At 39.4% G+C, this 14,809-nt stretch overlaps 1 protein-coding gene across 1 annotated transcript; it reads left to right on the top strand.

The window, feature by feature from the left end:
- The first annotated feature begins 389 nt into the window (after positions 1-389).
- On the top strand, positions 390-1,124 carry LOC131638115 (uncharacterized). Its single transcript, XM_058908665.1, has 2 exons — positions 390-666; positions 796-1,124. The coding sequence occupies exons 1-2, from the start codon at positions 390-392 to the stop codon at positions 1,122-1,124; spliced, it is 606 nt and encodes a 201-aa protein (XP_058764648.1).
- Positions 1,125-14,809: the final 13,685 nt, after the last annotated feature.

Below are 14,809 nucleotides of genomic sequence, written 5' to 3'. Positions count from 1 at the left end.
TTTGTATCCTCATCTTTTGTACCATGGATATGTATTTGTACCATGTTGGAACTCTTGTATTTTGGCCATGACAGTTTGGGTTTTTGTACTCGTACTTATACATTATCCATTCTGCTTCTTATTATATGATTATCGTTTACCATTTTAATGCCATATACGTATATCCTAGGCAATGTATGTATGGGGTGTTACAGTTAGTATTAGAGCATGTCGATTCTCGGCTTTGCCACGAAACATCATAAGTCAGCATAACTCTGCCTCATATGTGTAGTGTCGACATGATTCCTTATGTCTTACCTATGGCGTTAAGCCTGATAAAGTTAAGTTCCATGTGTAGGACAAACAGGAAGATGGCTGATTGACACAGAGGTCCCGGAAGGCCCAGAACGATGACTGTGGAACCTGAGCCTGAAACGGAGAATGGAGGCGTGCCTTGGGTGCAGATAATGCAACAGATGCAGCAGCAGAATCAAATGATGATGCAGATCATGCAAGGCATGCAAGGACAACAACTAACCGCTCCTGCTCCTACTACTCTGGCTGCAGCAGGGCCTGACTTTCGTGCCTTCTTTCGGATGGATCCGCCAGAGTTCTTGGGTGGCTTGGATCCTGTGGTTGCTCAAGATTGGTTGTATGGCATGGAGATGATATTTCAGGCTATCCAGTGTACAGAGGAATAGAAGGTGATCTTTGCTGCTCAGAAGATGAAGGGACCGGCAGGTAGATGGTGGAATACAAAATCTACGTATTTCACTAACCAAGGGATTCCAAAATATTGACAACACTTGAAGACAGCGTTCTTGGAGAAGTACTATCCCAACAGTGTGCGTGCTTTGAAAGAGCGTGAGTTTCAATCCTTCAAGCAAGGCAACCTGTCAGTGTCTGAATATGCTAAGAAATTCGAAGACATGGCTGCCTTTTCGAGACAAGCTGCTTATGCATCAGATGAGTTATGGAAGATTGATCAGTTTCTTATGGGGCTGAATGCTGATATTGTGCACAGTGTGTCTCAAAGGGAGTTTACCACTTATGCTGAGTGTTTGAGGCAATGCTATGTTGCTGAAAACACATTGAAGAGGGTTCAGGAAGAAAGAGAGCAGAACAAGCCAGTTCGTAAGGAATAAGGGAGGTCGGGGCAGCATTTGAAACCCCGCAATTCTCCAGCTATGAAGAAACTAGTTTATGGGGATCGTTCTAGTCAACCTCCTCAGTGTGGAAAGTGCAATAGGAGGCACTATGGGAATTGCTCATTCGATGCGAAGAAGTGTTTCAAGTGTGGAATGACGGGTCACTTTGCGAAGTATTGTACAGCCCCGGACGTTCCTGGAAAGACTACAGGTCGTGTTTACACCTTGGATGCTAGGAAGGCTCAAGGGAACACCAATCTTGTTGCTGGTACGTGTTATGTTAATAATCAGCCCTTGTTTGTGTTAGTTTATTGTGGAGCAACATATTCTTTTGTTTCCTATCATTGTGCGAGAAGGCTTGGTTTTGAAGCAAGTCCTCTCCCGAATCCTATGATTATCTCGTCGGCTACTGATGACGTAGTAGAAGCTCGAGAAGTTTGCAAGGAGTGTTCTATTACTTTCAATGGTCGTAGATTCTTGATTGACCTCATTTGTCTACCGCTTAAGAAGATCAATGTAGTTTTGGGTATGGACTGGTTGTCAGCTAACTCATGTACATCTTATGTAATGAGAAGGCCATCTTCATTCCTTATGAGGAGACTACATCAACCGAGGCCATTGAGCAGCTTCTTGAAGGTACGGTTAACATGATCAATTACCTTTTTGCTCAAGAGAAGTCTTTCCTTTTGGTTCTTACGTCGGACTCCAAGGACAATAAGAGTGTATTGGCGATCCCGGTTGTGTGTGAATTTTCCGATGTATTTCCTGAGGATGTTACTTCTCTTCCGCCAGAAAGGGAATTTGAATTATCTATTGATCTTATTCCGGGTACCGCTCTAGTTTCGATTGCCCCTTATCGAATGTCTCCTACAGAGTTAAGGGAGTTGAAGAGTCAACTAGAGGAGTTGTTGGCGAAACACTTCATTCGTCCTAGTGTTTCTCCATGGGGAGCCCCAGTTTTGTTGGTGAAGAAGAAGGACGGTAGTATGCGATTGTGTATCGACTATCGTCAACTGAACAAGGTAACCATAAAGAACATGTACCCTCTACCGAGGATTGATGACTTCTTGGATCAATTGAAAGGAGCTTGTGTGTTCTCAAAGATTGATCTCAGGTCGGGATATCATCAGATTTTGGTTTAGAGTTCGGACGTATCGAAGACTGCTTTTAGGAAGAGATACGGTCATTATGAGTTCTTGGTTATGCCATTCGGAGTGACCAATGCTCCTGTTGTCTTCATGGATCACATGAACCGAGTGTTATAACCGTATTTGGATCAGTTCGTGGTAATCTTCATAGATGAAATCTTGATCTATTCTCAGACTATCGAAGAGCACATGGAGCATTTGAGAATTGTGTTGTCGGCTCTTCGAGAAAAGAAGTTATTTGCGAAGTTTAGCAAGTGTGAGTTCTGGATGTCTGAAGTCAAGTTTCTTGGTCATGTCGTATCTGGTGGTGGCGTAGCTGTAGACCCTTCAAAGGTAGAAGCAGTGATAAATTGGGAACGACCCAAGAATGCAACTGAGGTCCGTAGTTTCCTAGGCTTGGCAGGTTACTATCGGAGGTTCATTATGGGCTTTTCCAAATTGGCATTACCTTTGACTAGGCTTACAAGGAAGGAGGTTTCGTTTAGTTGGAATTCAGAATGTGAGAAGAGTTTTCAGAAACTCAAGGAGAAGCTAACTACAGCTCCAGTGTTGGTGATCCCAGATCCAAACCGATCTTATGAAGTGTTCTGCGATGCCTCTAAGAAAGGCTTAGGTGGAATGTTGATGCAAGATGGGAAAGTCGTAGCTTATGCATCCAGACAGTTGAGATCTCATGAAGAGAATTATCCTACTCATGACCTTGAACTTGCTGCACTAGTGTTCTCACTCAAGGTGTGGCGACATTATTTGTATGGAGTTCACTTTGAGATGTTCAGTGATCATAAGAGTTTAAAGTACCTCTTTGATTAGAAAGAACTTAATATGCGTCAGAGGAGATGGATGGAGTACCTCAAGGACTTTAACTTTGATTTGAAGTACCATCCCGGTAAAGCTAATAAGGTAGCGGATGCCTTAAGTAGAAAAGAGATTAAAGTTTTTAGAACTGATGATGTTGGAGTTTGGCCTTATGGAGAAGTTCAGAAATCTGGATTTACAATTTGAGTGGGCACCAACGGGTGTATTGATTAGTAACTTGTGCATTGAGAACGAGTTGCGGGAAAGAATTCGTCAAGCCTAGTGGAATGATGTGGAATTGCAAGCTAAAGTAAACCTTCTGGATTTCGTTCGTACATCTGATGGGCTCATTCTTTTTGGACAAAGGATGTGTGTGCCCGATGATACGGAATTAAGGAGACTAATTCTGGACGAGGCTCATAAGAGCAGATTTACCATTCATCCCGGATCAACCAAGATGTATCAAGATTTGAAAGGGAGTTTTCGGTGGCCCGGTATGAAAAGAGATGTGGCTAGCTATGTAGAGTAGTGTGTGATATGTCAACAAGTGGAGGTAGAACACCAAAGGCCTGGTTGTAATACGGTGAACTGACTTTAAAGAAAATGTTGCGGTAAGCAAGAGTCGCCACCAACTTTTATTTTATCCAAATTAAAGAAAGGCTAAAAGAACATGTCGCTACCGCGAAAATCAACAGAGTCGCCACTAACATATTTATCCTGAAAAGGAAGGGAATGCCAGCAAACCACAAAACAAAACAACGGTCTCACGACCAGAGAAGAAGGGTAAGGGAGTCGGTTACGCGAGGGGAAGGTGCTAGCACCCCTCGCGCCCATCGTACTCGATGGTATCCACGCTAGTGTCTAAATCTATGGGTGTGTAACAAATCTATGCTAATCTGGACTAAAATGAATGCAGAATGTAGAGAAAAGAATGAGTTGTACTCGCACAGGCCCTACCCCGCTGCCTACGTATCCTTTTTGAGGAATCAGAGGTACCGTAGCTCGGCTAACTAGTTTCTGTTTGTTTTGTGTTTTTTAGGTGAACGATTTACATTCGCACTCCGCTGCTCGACCTTTGGAGACTTATGCTTGGGAATGGAGCGGAAATAACAAGCTCTTAAGAAAAGAAAATCAAAGAGTGTGGTTTGTGTTTTAAAGAATGCATGAGGAAAACCTAAGCTAAGGGGGAAAGCTTGCTACCTAATGTTATCATACAAAGGGTACAAGTCTAAACTAAGCTAACAACCTACGGGGAAAAGCGAAAGCAAACACCGATATCACACAAACGAGCTCCGCTCGTAAAGCAAACAAACCAACGGCACTGGCCGAGTGGTAGAAAAGCGGTCCCGCCATAGCCAAGGGGAGCGAATCACCCGAGTCAACCAAGCATTAGACCTCGCGAAAATGATCGGGCCATAGACAAGAGGAGCGAGTCCCTCTCAGCAACCAAGCCGTCACGGGTCGGATAGGAAAACGGTGCGTGCGTACACCGAGCATCAACGCCGAGCGACGCGAGCAATAGGAAATGCGGGGGTCCGATTGCATGAACCCTTTTCCTGACATACTCGATAACAAGATCTTGTGCAGGTTCAGAAGCGAGCAACGCGTAGCGTGCGCATACTGAACGGACTCGATGAGACTGGGCGGGGGTTATTTCTAACCCTTTCCGCATGCCTTCCAAAAGGACTTAACGGAGTGCCATATAGGACTTATTACACCGTGACTCCCTGCCGCAAAGCACAAATATAAACACACCAACAGAAACAAAGCCTCTTTCGAGGGCTTGGCCAGATGAATGTCTAAGTCCTACTTCTCATGTTAAAGGATGATGCGAGAAAGCGATAAAGTGCGAGAAAAATAAAATGAAACGAGATCAATACCAAACGGATGATGATCCGTAAACTGTAGCGAAGAAAAGCAATGAAACTAAGGATCCCGCGAGCGAGCTAGCAAAGCAAAAGCAAATAGTCAGCACACCGATTAGCCATGTAGGCAAACAAGGGTCGACATGCGCGTCGAGCATAATCACAATACACCTGCAAGAGGAACAAGCAAACCAAACAAGCAGATATAAAGTAATAGGAACGTGTCTCCACGATGAGAACACGAGGCGAGTGAATGAAATCGTGTCCCGCAAGTAAAGCGGAACACACAAGTAACAAGCGTCGATCGGTGACTATCCAAAGGCCTTGCACACTAGCACACAAGTTAGAGATAACAAACATCGCAATCGGAATTGCGTTATTGTATTGCAAATTAAACCGAAAATGAATAACGGAGTAGAAAATGAGAATACGACAAAAACAAGTCAACATACGTACGGGACAGCGACAATGCACATAAGAAAATAGATACAAAATAACGTCGGAACCAACAACAAACACCCACAAGTAGGCAAGACATCATTAAAAACAAAAGTATACCGTTTTAAGCGAGAATTGAACAATTAATACACTTTTTAAGCATAAATCGAGCGCAAGTAAGATAGCAACATGAAACAATGCTCAAATGTTAGTCAAATATGTACACAAGTATTATAAAAAACAAAGCAAGTATTTACAAGTCAAAAGGTACACCGAAACGGTAAAATCGGGTAAAAACGATAAAAACTAAACTCGTCGGAATTAAACCAAAATTTTATGGTAAGCTAGAAACATGCCAAAGAACTCAAATATGCGGCCGGAATTTATTAAATCGGCTCGGAAGCACGATTTCCGAAACGGGACAGTAGCGAAAACGATAAAAAAAGTCGGCCGAAACCGAAAATAAATATCACCATCAACTCCGGAAGCATTATTCTACTCAAGAAACATTATTCACATTCGCAAAAATTCAACACGGTTCAAGAGTTATGACATTTTGAAGTAAAGCCGACACACCGCGCGCGTTATGGAAAAATTTGGAAAGAAAGTGACAAGCATGGTATAGCAGCAAGTTCTAGCACTTGGAGGCATTTATTAACACACAAGAAAGCTCTACTATCACTTAGAAAACAACCAACAAACATCACCTCAAAGCATAGGCAAAATTGCAACAAAACTCAAGTTCATGAATTGTGGAAAGTGAAGTGTAGTGTGGGATATCCAGTAAATTTGCTGCACTATAATAGTGTTAAAACAGTCCTAAAATACCTATAAAACATGTTCAATCTCATTGCAAAACCTCATGGTAATTCACATCAAAGAGCATACATTTGCAAGTGGAATTTAGTGCATAAACTCATGTATTCAAATGGTAATTGAAGTGTCAAATTGGCTGCACTATAATGGTATAAAAACCAGTCCCAAAATGCTCAAGAAACACACATAAACTCAATGCAAAGTCTCACATAAATTGGCAAAAGATGACATACATTTACAAGTGAAAATTGGACATGAAAGCATGGTTTTAAGTGGTAGAAACAACTCAAATACAACCAAAATCAACTCACTTTTTATGAAACATTTTCTATATGGTAAAACTCAAGAGTCAAAACAAATATTGGATTATCATGAACCATGAAACAAGTGTCAACCAAACTATTTTCTACCACATTTTCAACAATCAACAAAACCAAGCACCATGAACAAGAAAAAATCACCCAACACCTCTTTTATGCAACATTTCAACAACTTGAGTTATTATCTCTTAAGCATCAAATATTAATTACCAACAATAAAAACAAACTCAAGTGTTCAAAAGTCACATAAACATAGCATAAATTAATTCCCAGCATTGCACTCTTTTTAATCATACTATTTCCAACCAAATTTCATGTCAATCATCAACAATTTAGCATCGAAAAATTCCAACACCAACACACTTGCATTATCATAGTTCTCACTCACATTAGAATGTCAAAAACATCAATGAAATCACATAAACTTCCAGCACTATTCACATCATTGAAATGACATTAAAAAACTCATAAAATCAACACTAAACCATAAGCAAATGTCAACAACTAATAACCACAACAATGTCTTTCAATCTTTCATCAATTATAGTCAAAAATCAACTCTCACACTCATTTTAACAAACATGTTATGTGCCTATTTTGAATTCATGAACAAACTCAACATATCATCAACATACACCATCACTATTCTCACATTTGAATCAATTAAGCAAGATCAACCTGAATCATTCAAACAACAAGCGATTATTATCATCAATTATCAAAAATATCCATCGACAATCAAACATCATTATCAATTATCATATTAATTTGGATCAAGCAACAAAATCAATGATCTAACAAGATTTATAGTGAATTTACCGGATCAAACGAAGAGATCAAGATCGGATGAACACGAACACGACGCGAACGCGAATTCGAGAGATCTAGGGAGGGAGAGTGACGCGAGGTCCTAGGGAGATAAGAGAGAGGTGCGTGACACTTTAATCGGAGGAACAAATCTTGATGTTTGCTTTGATCTTCATTTGTTCTTGAGATTTGATCTTGAATTGATGATGATTGATGAAGTTTTTTGTGAGTTTTTGATTTTTTGGGTGAAGTGAAGTTATGAGAGAAAGTGTTTTTGATTTTTTGGGTGAAGTAAAGTTATGAGAGAATGCGAAGAAAAATGCGAAGAAATGTCCAAAACGCCCTTAATTAACTCCTTTTTGCTGGTTTTCGAGGAAACGCGAATCGGTGCGAAGCTTGAGAGCGGGACCGACGTCAACTCGAAGATGACTAAAATTGTAGATCGTAGCCGTGAGAATCGTCTCGATCCGATAAGCGATGAAGAAATTACGCGCGTTTGAATGACGAGAAACGCCGATTTATCTGGCGCGATTGTGCAGAATTTTGTGCGTACCGCTCAAAGAACTCAATAAAACTCTATCTTCGGATCGAAATCTGAACAAGCATGTGTGACGAAGAATCGAAGCTAACGAAATTTCCAAGAGAATGCCGCCAGAATGGGCTTCATACGATAAAAATCGAAGAAGTTATGAATTTTCAAACTTGATGCGACACACTCAAAAATACACTTTTTACCGAAAGATTACAACGTTCTTCAAAATGCTGAGTATTTTCGGTGCATAATCGGTCAACGGTCCGAACATATGAAATCTTGGTAATGATGGCACGGAGCTCTAGTTAAATTTTCGAGCGAATCCGAATAACGGATTATGAGATATGAATTTTCGGAGATCCGAAACCCCTTCATATCACCTTCCCACTAGGACTTGTGAATTTTCTCATATTTCCACTATTTGAACCATATTGTACACCACACTTCCTTAAAACCTCAAGAAAACTCTTTATGGCCTTTTCGAACGACGAAATAAATGTCTTGGATAACTTATAGCTCGACTAAAGAGGGCAAATTTTGGGGTGCAACAGAACAGAAAAAATCTTTTAAAAGAAATTTTGAGTTCGGGGGGTAATTTATGCAAAGGGAAGGTGTAAGACACCCTTTGCATCCATGGTTTTCCATGGGCTCTTAATTGCTTTGCTCTTTAGTTTTCAAAGGTTTAGAAATGAAATAAGACTTTAGCTTGTAAATAAGCGTAGCCCTTTTGAAGGTTTTGAGAAAGGAGTAGAAAAGGATTTAAACCAGAGCAAGAAATTAGGAGGTAATTACCTTAACATTGTAAAAGAGTTCTTTTAGCCTTTCAGGGCTATCCATACCATAGGAGGGTAGGAAGTCCTTTTATTTGGAGGTTGAAGGGTCGTCGAAGTTATCGTTCGCCACAAGACTGTCCCTGCCATAGGGAGGGCAGGTAGTCTAAGGGAAGGATAAGAATAGTCATTATTAGGCAACCAAGAGGACACCTCAGCAATCGAAAAGGACTATCACATCATTTGTAGGCAACCTCGAGGGACGGGATCATATAATCGAAGGCAGCATCGTAGGGACTTATGATCTTTTTGTGATGAGAATGAACTGAGGGCAACATTTGCTGAGGCGTCCTCGTATCCGAGGGACTTGACTATTCTGCAATGAAAAGGCAACAAGGCAATAGGCAACACACAACAAAAGGGGTTATCATAAAAGGTGTGTGGGTGCACAATCACGTGATTCAATTCAGATAATTATCTTGTAATTAATTATTCTAAATTCAATTCGAGGTTTTCACGCCCTAAATTACTAACCACGCAGTTATATAATGCATAACATTTTAAGTGCCTTCAAGGCCACACAATACAAACCAGGAGCAGTTACAAAATATATAGCCATGGGGAAGGGGGAAAAAGCAATAAAGTAACCCAATAAAATAATAGGTTAAACACAAGTAATAATATCGGAAGAATGAGTTTAGGGTTACCGAAGGTTTGAGCTCTAACCGGTTGGTTAACCCTGAAAATCAATGAAGGCAAAAAAGAGGGGTGAGTGTAGGAGTAATTCATTGACGGTTGAAGTAAACCCTATTTTCGGCAAAGTAAAATGATATTAAATTAAATAAGGATTCAGAAACTTAGCTTTTCGATTGGTATGGCGCATGATCGGAAGATCTTGGTTAACCCTGAAAAGTCAGACACAAAGAAGAGAAATTTTAGTGCATCTACTGATCTACAACCCTGACTCATCGGGGTAAATTAGGGTTAGAAACCATTAAATAAAATAAATAAAATAATTTAAATAATACCAGAAAATTAAAGAAGAGTCGAAAGTTCGATTTAATATATCAATTAAATAATTATTGGATTTAATCCTAAATGTTTAATTGATAAAAAAAAATTATTTGAAAATAAAAATAAATTTTAAATGAAAAACAACAATTATTAATAGAATGGTAAAAAATCGAACTTTCAATAAAAAATAAAATAAACAATATATAAAAAAAAATTTAATGAATAAATAAAAAGGGTTTAAAAAAAATAAATATTGAATAAACAAAAAGAAAATAAATAAACAAATAAAATAAATACTATGTAATTAAAAAATAAAAAAGATTAGAAAAAGACTTAGCTGGGATTCTGTGTGGTGAGGTCTAGAGAGAGCATGGTGCATCTCCGGCCTTAGGAGCGTTGGATCTGGAGAAAAAAGGATCTGAAGGCTAAAGGGAGTGAACGCACCAAGCATACGTGGACCAGCATGCACCGGATCTCCTTTTTTTTTTTAAAACTCCACGCGCGCGCTTTCTGGCTAACGGGGGAGCGCCACGCTTCGTCTTCAACCTTGCAACCGTAGCTATAGGCTTTAGCGACAGACAGATCGTAGCTAAACCTTTTACCTACGGTTTACGTCCGTATCCATATGCCTTCTTGATTCAAACCTGTAAATCATCAACAAAAAACAACAACAAGCAACCCAGAACAAATATACATGCCCTCACGGATCGAATGGTGTCCCTAATTGGTTCTAATTTTTCCCCAAGCAGAAAACCCTAATTCGAAGCACCAAGATCCATTAATGGTGGATACGTGTTCCTGCATCCAAACTTAACCAAACTTTCCAGAATTCTTCTATGTATTCAGACAAACACAAATATGCAATTGAATCTTATTAAGGATGCTTATATGATGCAAATCGATAAAAAGAAAGAATGACAAACCGAGGGGGCATACGTGATAATTCTGTGCGTTCTGGTTGCTGGGAAGGATGTGGTCACGTCCAGAAAACTTCAAGGAATCAGTTGGGATGCTTCTCCTGGCTTGAATCGAGCTGTAATTCTGAAAACGATTTCCACTTTTTCTTGAGTTTTTGGAGATTCGGTTAGGGCATAAAAGGCTGCAAAAAACGTCCCTAAAGGTCTGCAATTGTTCCCCTTATATAATAGAACTCATTAGGGTTAGAATTATAGGCAAAATCCTTTAAAATCTGGGATTGCAAGTTTTGAAAAATTTGATTTAAAGAAGCTTCTAAATTTAGCAAATTTGCCCTCAATCATGCCAATCTTGTTTTGTCATGAAATTTGATAGAAAATATGGAGGTTATTTGATTAGATATGATTGGGAATTAGATTTAAAACAAATCTCCTTCATAAATCTTTGATTTTTTCAATTTTATTGACTTTTTAAATGAATAACAATTCAAATAAAATTAATTAAATCAAATAATTTTGTGGCCAATGGATTTTGGACTCTCCATCTCATGAGGAAAGAGATTGGATCTTAAGAACATGGGCCTATTTGCAAAGAAACTTATTTTGAGGCCTTTTACTTCACATTTTTTCCTTTAAAATTGTCCAACTTTGACAAGGCATATCTCCCTCAATGTTTAAGATATGGAGGAGTTCTAGGACTTTTTGGAAACCTCAAGATATCCTATACAAGCTACTTTGGAAGATTTTTTCCATTTTAGGATTTTATCGTGATGATATTGGCTTTGACAAAAAACTGCTTTTGGTTGACTTTCAAAAAGGACCTATAATCTTTTGATCCATATCTCTCAAATGAAGCATTTTTAGCCTTGGCTTGTGAGAGACAAAATTGTAGGGAATTCAATTTCCTTCAAAATGAGCTTTAGATGGAGAATTTATGATGTTCCATGTAGGAGATATGGCTGGTCAATGTTCAGTTGACTTTCTCCTATGAAAATCCTAATTTAGAAACTTTAGGTTTTGTTGATTTTTGATCTTTTCTTGATGAATCATGATCAATCCTTGATCACATGATGAATGATACTTCAAAATAAGGTTGTTGACAAAGAATCAGGAGTTTTGACTGTACTTTGACCACAGTTGACTTTTAGGTCAAACCAGTCGACTGTTGACTTTCTGAGCAATTGAGTGGTCAATCCTTGGAATTGAAACCTAAATTTTATCATGAAGATAGTTTGAAACATCATAAGCCATATAAAATGCATTGGAGACTTTGATTCATTGGTTTTTCTTCAGAGAAATCAAAACCCTAATTCCTTGAGCCATTGTTTAAGAGTGTGTGTCTTTGAGCATTGAACTTTGATATGAGTTTGAATAAGAGAAATGGGATGGGCAAATTTTGGGGTATGACAGTTGTCCCTGTTCAATCTTCTTAAACCTGAAGATGTAGAGTGGTTTGTATGCCAGCCGGTATCTGAAGGTGGAAGAGGATTGAACACTAGAGTACCCAGAAATTTGTACCATCGGGGATGGGCTTAGAGATGCCATCCGGGTATTGGGGATGTGAAGTGGGCTTTAAGATGCCACCTGTCTTGAAATTCAGAATAAATCGTATGTTAGACCATATTTGAACTTGAAGTGTTGGGAAGTAGTTGTTGAATGTTAGTCGTGTCAGCACCGTTCGTAGTAACTGATTTAGACTTTGGAAAAGTTGATCGTGTCTAAACCGTTCGTGATGATAGAGTTAGATCTTTGAAGGTTGATCGTGTCAGCACCGTTCGTAGTAACTGAATTAGATCTTTTGTCTTGTCAGCACCGTTCGTAGTAACTGAATTATACGTTGGAAAATTGATCGTTTCCACACCGTTCGTAATGATGGAATTAGATCTTGGAAGGTTGACCGTGTCAGTACCGTTCGTAGTAACTGAATTAGATCTTTTGTCGTGTTAGCACCGTTCGTAGTAACTGAATTAGACTTTGAAAAAGTTGATCGTGTCTACACCGTTCGTAATGATAGAATTAGATCTTTGAAGGTCGATCGTGTCAGCACCGTTCGTAGTAACTGAATTAGATCTTTGAAAGTTTGCCGTGTCAGCACCGTTCGTAGTAACGAAACTAGACTTGGAAAGATGATTGTGTCCACACCGTTCATGATGATAGAATTAGATCTTTGAAGGTCGATCGTGTCAGCACCGTTCGTAGTAACTGAATTAGATCAGAGATGTTGTTTATATGCTTGTACCTGTGTCCTAAGGAAGGTAAAGTTAGTCTTTATGCAATGTCATGATGCATGTATTATGTGATGAGTTTCTCAAAATAAATGAGAAACTTGTATGTTGTGCATAAATTTATCATGAGACACTTATATGTAATGTATGGATATGTGTATGATGCATGAACATGATTTATGGTATCTGGAGTATCTCGATCGAGAAAATAAATCTTTATGTCATTGTGATTTTGATGTCTGGTCTTGTTTTGAAGATGCTCAGCTGGGGATTTATGATTTCTGCTTGGGGATGAGATTCATTTGAATGATTAATCTTGATGTACCCTGACTGGGGATAAGAGAGTCGAATGACCCTGTTTGGAGGACAGAGAAGTATCGTCGAACCGGCAGTATTGAAGATGTAAAACTTCGTTGGGGAACTGAATCTCTAGTGGGAAGGGAATTTCAAATGATTACCCTGTGGGGATCCTTCCAAACTATTGACTTTGAGGGAGAACCTCTGGATTACTTAGATATTGTCTAATTGCCTTTCCTATATTTTACAAACATACAGATATTTTGCGGAGGAAGAGATAAATGTTAGTCATGTTCATATGCATATGTTCATTCAAGATTATCATTGGACGTTTGCGTATTCGAGAAAGAAAGGAAAACTCAGGAAAATAGAAAGGAAAGTAACTTGTTATTAAGAAAGAGCCATAAATAGGCAAAATAATAGGAAAACATTTGTGTGTTTTTGAAAAGATACAAAAGTAAAACAAAAGAAAAATAGCTATGTGGAAAAAATCCTATTGAGTTTCAACTCTGCTATTGCCATTATGTCTTCGAGCATCTCATCCCTTGCTTGTTGGAGAAAAGTGATTGAATCGGTCCGTACCCTTTGAACTTGAGATTGTTGATGAAACTGAGTGATCTGAACGAGACATAGTCGTACGCTTTAATCCTTAACTTTTGCCTAGGCCGCCTTTTCAGGTTTTCAGCCTACCAGGATACCCTTTTTTGCCCAAGTCTCCCTTTCGGGTTTTCAACTTGCAGGGTTTACAATTTTTCTATGTATATATCCCTAATTTTTCCCCGAACCCTTTTGGTTCGCCAGGATGCCCTTACTTTTGCCTAGGTACGTCGACCTAGCGGGTCTTATTTATGCGTAGTATTATTTGACTATGTCTGCATTCATAGGGTGTGGAAAGTCTTCACCGTCCATAGTAGTGAGTATCATAGCTCCTCCAGAGAATATCTTCTTGATCACAAACGGTCCCTCATATGTGGGAGTCCACTTGCCCCTAGGGTCGCCTTGTGGTAGAATGATTCGCTTTATTACCAAGTCACCAGTCTGGTATGCTTGTTGCTTGACTCTTTTGTTGAATGCCTTGATCATACGCTTCTGATATAATTGCCCATGACAAACAGCCGCAAGTCTCTTCTCATCAATTAGGTTTATTTGGTCTAGTCGAGTCTGTATCCATTCATCTTACTCTAACTCTACATCCTTCATGATTCTTAAAGATGGAATCTGAACTTCAATCGGCAACACTGCTTCCATGCCATAGACCAGTGAAAATGGGGTTGCCCTAGTTGAGGTATGTGCTGAAGTGCGGTAACCATGAAGAGCAAACGGTAACATCTCATGCCAATCCTTATAAGTCACCGTCATCTTCTGTACAATCTTCTTTATGTTCTTGTTGGCAGCCTCCACTACACCATTCATTTTTGGTCTATAAGGAGAAGAATTGTGGTGCTTGATCTTGAACTGCGTGCAAAGCTCAATAATCATTTTGTTGTTCAAGTTGGTACCATTGTCCGTGATAATCCTTTCGGGGATGCCATACCGACATATAAGGTTATGCTTGATGAATCGGGCCACCACATTCTTGGTAACGGAAGCAGATGAAGCAGCTTCTACCCATTTGGTGAAGTAATCAATGGCCACAAGGATGAAACGATGTCCATTAGAGGCAGTAGGTTTGATTTCCCCGATCATATCAATGCCCCACATTGCAAAAGGCCAAGGAGCAGTCAGAACATTCAGTGGAACT

Source organism: Vicia villosa, unplaced genomic scaffold, assembly GCF_029867415.1.
Source record: "Vicia villosa cultivar HV-30 ecotype Madison, WI unplaced genomic scaffold, Vvil1.0 ctg.002178F_1_1, whole genome shotgun sequence".
Lineage (NCBI taxonomy): Eukaryota > Viridiplantae > Streptophyta > Magnoliopsida > Fabales > Fabaceae > Vicia > Vicia villosa.
The sequence above is the reverse complement of the archived record's forward strand: the minus strand, read 5'-3'. Positions and strand labels throughout refer to the sequence as shown.